General features: G+C 28.1%; 1 protein-coding gene across 1 annotated transcript; it reads right to left on the bottom strand.

The window, feature by feature from the left end:
• Positions 1 to 2611: 2611 nt before the first annotated feature.
• Positions 2612 to 5177, bottom strand: LOC132947772 (52 kDa repressor of the inhibitor of the protein kinase-like). Its single transcript, XM_061018011.1, has 2 exons — positions 5173 to 5177; positions 2612 to 3770 (listed from the first exon to the last, which is right to left on the bottom strand). The coding sequence occupies exons 1-2, from the start codon at positions 5175 to 5177 to the stop codon at positions 2612 to 2614; spliced, it is 1164 nt and encodes a 387-aa protein (XP_060873994.1).
• Between the last annotated feature and the right edge of the window lie 1596 nt (positions 5178 to 6773).

Raw genomic sequence — 6773 nt, 5'->3', positions numbered from 1 at the left:
TAAAGCCGTAAGTTAAAAAATCACAATATAAAACATTATTAAAAACATAGTTAAAAAAAGGTGGGGAAGTGGATGTCGCTCTGCCGTACAGTAGGTGACAAGTGGGTCACTGTAATGGATGGTGTTAAATTTGAATTCAATGATATAAAATCATTGTATAAGCAAAACGATTCTGAGCGGAAACGGTCAGTCAGCCTATGATATTACCAAGTATATTTAATGATATTATTGTGAATAAAGTAATTTATGTATAACATATTTACATGGAGCCTTGATTTAAATTTTCAATTCTTAACTATAAAGTTGAAAATTTTATAAATTTTTAACTACAAAATAATTATTAAATTTAAAATTTGAAAATTTGATTTTAAAATGATTATAAAAAAAAATTGTGCCTATGTATTTTAACATTTTTCAACTGCTATTGTAACAATATATCAGGAGCATTGCATTACATTTTCACGCTTTTTTACCCAACAAATAAAATTTTATTGATATTATTATAGAAAAAAAAACTAAAAAAATTGAAAACTGACAATGTCCGTAAACAGCTCAAAAAGAGTCAAATTATTTTCAAAATTTTATCGTGTATAGAAAATGCTAATATAAACATTCAGTGAAATTTTCAAGTATCTACAGTCGTACATTTTTTAATTACAACAAAATAAGAAAATCGTTACATGAGATATCGAGTGAATATCAAATGTTGTAAAAATACGAATTTCAAACGCTCATAAAAATGTAATTTAACTTTATTGTAGAAATTTTTTTTTTGATAAAGGTAGAAAAACCTATGAGAAATCTTGTATTACATTTTCAAATCTTAGATTTAAAAGGAAAATTTTTTATGAATTTCTAATTTAAAGTAATTTACTAAAATGTATAAAATGTTCAATTTGCATAGTTATAACTTATAAGGATTGAAAATTTAAAACAAGGGGTTTCTTAGTATTTCGTACTGTAACCAAAAAATCTAAAAATTATATAAACACAGTTTTTTTTATAAAAATAGGTATATTTTATGTTCAAATTTGGGCATAATTAGATATTTAATTGATGAATGATTTTTATTTTTTCGTTAAATATTATTCGTTGGCACAGGTTACCTATTTGAAACATTTAAAGTACCTATATCAAATTTAATGTATTCACCAAAAATGAATTCAACCTATAGTATACTGTTTTAATAATAGTAAAATAAATTAATATAGTAAAATAAATACTTTAATAGGTGCCTACTTAGTAATATAGGATGACAAGCTTTCGCTCAAAATTCGTTTTTCGTATGTATGAAAATATGAAATGATTTATCATCGAATTCAAAATTAACATTTGTAATTTTTTTTCTGGTTATGTTACATAAATATGTCATTTTTTCATGGCGTAGAAGTAGGAACCAACATACGCAACTTTTTTTACCGTGTAAGAACTTGCATGTTGGGCATGGCATTTTTTCCACAATCTAAGAACTAACATTTTTTTTACCCGCTATAATTATAGGTCTATAGTAGGAAAATATATTATATTATAATATTACATCGCTTGTGAATTACTTTATTTATGCATTTTTAGTAGGTAGTCTACACGATGAAAAAAATTAATTTAATAATTTATATAAATAAATAACTTACACCTACTTAATAATTACTACTAAACTTAAATAAAGAATATTTAATTTAGATATTATATTAGTTATATTATTGTACATTATTTGTACCTTTATGGATTTCAATAATACTTTCTGATATTGTTTTTTTTAATAATATGTAGGTACGTAATTTACGATTTACCACTGTAAATATAATTATGCGTGCATTCAAATTTAGCTAGTTTAGAAATTTAAATTAGTTACCTTTGAATATTATAATTTATTAATATAATTTACCTATTGTAATTAAACTGTACAAAATTCCATCATGGAATACCTGGAACACTAATTTCAGTTATTACAACTACTATAAAGTTTAAAATGTTTGATTTTAAAATGGTGTATTCCCAAAATTGCCAATTGGACTTGGACGACACACGGCATGCCGCCGGTAATCACTCGATAAGGTACTCGCTTATAAAACCCACATAATATACCTAAATGATTTTTGAGAAGAGTATAAAATAATAAGAAATATCAGAAAAACATAATATATTATTTATATAGCACCAGCCTAAACATTATTTACTGTTAAATTTTCATTTTCATAGTTTTATAAAAAAAAGTTCAAAACACACACACTGTGTTTCTTTTAAATTAAAGAAGTATATTCAAATACCATTAATTAAGTTAGTCCATTTTATTATTTGTTATACTTTAATTTTTATAAATATTTTAGTAGGTAGGTATTACTTATAAATTATGATAATGTACCTTCTATTTGTCAGTTGTTGTGAACTCGTGAATTGCTTGACTTTAATATCTAGGTACTACAAGCAGTGGCGTATCCAGAATTTTTTTTTTTTTTTTGGGGGGGGGGGGGTTAATAAAAGTGTAACATTTTATTGAATTGTGTGTTTTTATTATAATAAATCATCATACATTAAATATTTTATAAGTGTATAACTATTTTATAACGCTGACTATAAAAAGTTGAAATATGTAAATATTTTTTTTTTCAAACTATAAATTTATATTCAATTTTCGTTTCGATTTTTTAGCAAGTTCATCTAAAACATCATTAATATCCACGTTAATATCACGATGAATATTAAGTAAGGCTAAACCATTTAAACGTATTTGTCCAGAAGAATTTCTCAAATAAGTTTTCAAACGACGGAGTGTTGAAAACGATCGTTCTCTTGTGGCAGTAGATACTGGAAGTGTAATAAATATTTGAAGAAGCTTGGATATTATTGGATAAACATCTGGACAGGTTTGGAAGTATACTTCAATAGCATTTTTGTTCTTGAGTTCAGCAGATATTAAAGTTGAATATTTAGTGTACCACAAATCTAATTCTCCGTTTAATAAATTATCATTTAGATTTGAATCGGTACATTCATCAACTATATCTTGATATGTTTCTACTAATTGATTGAATTTACCTTTAATCTCTTCAGATATTTTCATTTCTATCTTGGGTAAAATACAATCAAAATTATTCAAGACAATCCTGTGTGATATTAATCTATCGTTCAATTGGTCTAGAAAATTATCTATAAAAGGTATGAATACTGAGACTCTCAAAAAATATTCTGGATTATCTGATTGACATTGACGTGGCAAACTAACAGTAATATCAAATTTTTCACACAATGTTATCACAGATAAAAATAATTGTTGAAACTCTACATCACAATTTTCTCTAATTTCCTGAATAGTATTTTGAACATTAGATGCAGCTTCTAGTGCAGTTTTTAGATCAAGATTTACTGTTTGAAGATATCGGCTGAGAGGAAAACTTATGGAAAGTATTTTCACTAAAATAGCTAAAGCTGTTTGAAATTTTAACTGTCTTATCGCAGTAAGTAGATGACTTGCAGAACTAGAAGTGTCAGAATCTGGCCAAAGTGTTATTTTATCTAGTGTATGTAAAATGGCTGGTTGAAGTTCTTCAAATAATATAACTGCATCATGGCGATCGACCCATCGAGTTGCACATAAATTTTTTAGTTTAAAACGATTAGTCTGTGGAAATATTTCTACTATTAATAATTGCAAAATACTTTGCCTTTTTGGATAACCGAAAAAAGTACTTACACTTTGTATAGTACCCATACATTTTCTTACTTCTGGGACTTTACAGCTAAAAGTTATTGCTAAATTTAAACAATGGGCACTGCAATGTAAATAAAAGTATCATAATGTCATGTAATTCGGGTTTTGCTAATTATTAGTCAGTTTTATACGTGCGTCGTACACTATACGAAAAGTTATCTTGAAAGTTACAAGAATCTAAAAGTTATAATATTTTGACGTGTAATGGTGACCGCTGGGTGCCGCGTGCTGTGTCGGTCGATCATTGAATTAATTAAATATTGAACAATTTTCGGGGGGGGGGGGGGGGGGGGGTTACAACCCCCTAACCCCCCCTGGATACGCCACTAGTCTACAAGTATTACAAAATATATTAAATGTATACAACTTTGAACTAGTATTAATATCTGTATATATTGTTCATAGATACCTAACCTATCTATTATAACTTATAGGACATAGTTATACTGTGTATAAATACTTCGTCGGTTTGATGTTTTTTTCTTGATTGTCCATTATAGTTTAAATTGTAATGATGTGATTATTGATGAAAAAATAACAATTAAGAATGTAAATTCAGAGTTTAAGTACACAATAGATAATATTTCATATTTCTGTGGTTTCAGATTACACCATAGATTATATTATAATAACCAAATAAACTATTAAGTTTGTTAGTTTTGAAAAAAAAAGTGTGCACTAATTTTAGTGTAGTGTCTGGGGAAAGTGTAAGGGGTGTGATCAGAAATTGAGAAATCTGCTTTCAAAACAAACGTTTTTGGTGTAGATTAATCAGCTGAATTTATTACAGAATTAATTTATTAGGTACCTTCCTACTTGCTAAACTCTGGAACTGCTTATCCAAATTTTGGAGTGTTGAGATCATTTTTTTTAACCTGAATATGATGCTAATAATTTCTATAGCGTGGCTCGAACACGAATTTCGTTTTAGATCACGAAAATCTAATACTATTTTGTTAATGTATAATAGTCCAGTCAATAGGGCCTTGCAAGGTTGGTGCCTTGCAAAAAATACTAAAGTTTTGAAACTTTGCAAAAAGTTTCGTCTTGGGGCCCTGATTGACCAAAAAAAATGCGCCATCCCTCCGAGGTCCGCAACCGTCCGCCATCTTGGATTTTAGGTGAAATTTTTCACTTTTTTACGGTTTTCTTACAATATCTCTAAATTTTTGAATTCTATGATAAAAATAGCTTATACGTAAATTGAAGATCGTAAAATTTTTGACAAGAAAAGATTTATACACTTTTAGCGTAAGAGTAATAGATAAGCGACAAAGTCTATCCGCCCGTCATAGAATGAGGCGCCGCGCGCTATTATAACGACGTGTACCTATTTAGTATACACGTATTTTGCAAACGGGTCGAATGTAGAATATATGTATATTATATATATATATATGTTTAGTTTCGTGTTATTATATTGTAAGTAGTATTGCTGAAATATATTATTATTAATAACTTACCTCATTTGGTATTTTGTATAACATTGGTATAACCTTTTATACTTTTTATATTCATTCTTCTCTGTAGATATTGTCTGCAGTTCTTATATTAATCTTTTGTAAATACTGAATAGTATACATTTGTATCATAAACTACATTTTTTTTCGAAGACTATAGGATAAATAAAGTGACATGATTTTAAAATATTATTAAATGTATTATTTTGTTTTTTAAAACATTAGGTACCTACTGAACAATAGAGTAAAACAAAAAAAAAACATAGCTACATGATAAATATTTACAGATTATAAAATTGTATTTCTTCTTTTTCCCCTGTTGTTTCCTCTTCATAATCATACATTTTCCACTGAAACAGAAAAAAATAAGTTATTATATACCTATATATGCAGTTTTCTAATTTTAATTATATTTACTTTTTTTTCGCTTTGTTGTTGTGACGTCTTCTTGATCTGAATCGGAATCGCTAAACTGGTCATCTGGTTGAATTTCGATGCGAGAATTTGAGCATGATTCACCGTAGCATGTTTTACATGCAACTGAGCACTTCATCCCTTGTTTCCGACAGCCACACGCCGATCCACAGTTTTTCAAACAACCACAAGAAATATTTTCCAAAATACTTTTTGGCGCTGGTTCATCATTTGTAAAAACTGGTTGTAATCCGTCACTTGTTGATTTCCATCCCCAATGTTCTGCATTAATCTCACGTCCGTACCATGTCTGCACCTGGTGAAATGTTCGGAATAAATGCTGTTTTAAGCTTTCCTGTGTAGGAGGAAGTCCAGCTAAATTAAATTTTGTTTTTGAAGCATTTCGGACAAAAGAAGTATAACGGTAGTTATTGATGGAATGTTCTTCATCGGGTGCTCCATAAAGTTTTAAAACATAATGTTCACCTGATTTTAAAATTTCGTCTTGTGATGAATATGGATTATTAAAAATGGATATGACTTGTTGAAGGTCCGGATATTTTTCTAATAATTTAAAATGTTTAATTTTTCCAACATTAAAAAAACACGAAACAGTGTCGCAACCACTTATCGCGTGTAAAAATAAAATAGATTGTTTAATTCCATTTATTTTTTGAGCTTCTTGAGTGAAGTAAATATGTTTTTCATTATTTCCTTTCCCAGGTTTTAAAAATATAATATTTTTTTCTTCAGGAGTAAGAGCAATCAATAAAACTAGTAAGTCTATGTCTTCTCCAACTACAATGACATCAGGCTCATTTTTTGCTTTTAAAATCGCCTCATTTACTATCATTGTGTCGGCATCATCGGCTGCTTGTAAAACGGTGTAACCATTATTCTCCAAGTATTTAGATAACATTTTAATGAATCTACTTTTATTTTGTTGATTTGATAAAAATGAACTTTGAGCAATTGTCAAAACCATATTTTCGTCGAATAAAATATCTGCCGAAGTATTTCTTATACGTCGATGACGTTCTGCATTTTTTGTACTTCGTGAACTTTCATTGTACCCATCAAATACGATTGATACTTTTTTTCCAAAATGTTTTTCAATATAAAATACATATAATTGGCAAATTTTTTCAAAAGTTTGATTTATTTGCCAAATTACTCGATGTAAGAGAAAA

Source organism: Metopolophium dirhodum, chromosome 6 (genome assembly GCF_019925205.1).
Source record: "Metopolophium dirhodum isolate CAU chromosome 6, ASM1992520v1, whole genome shotgun sequence".
Classification (NCBI taxonomy): domain Eukaryota; kingdom Metazoa; phylum Arthropoda; class Insecta; order Hemiptera; family Aphididae; genus Metopolophium; species Metopolophium dirhodum.
This window is presented reverse-complemented; position numbering and strand designations above follow the sequence as displayed.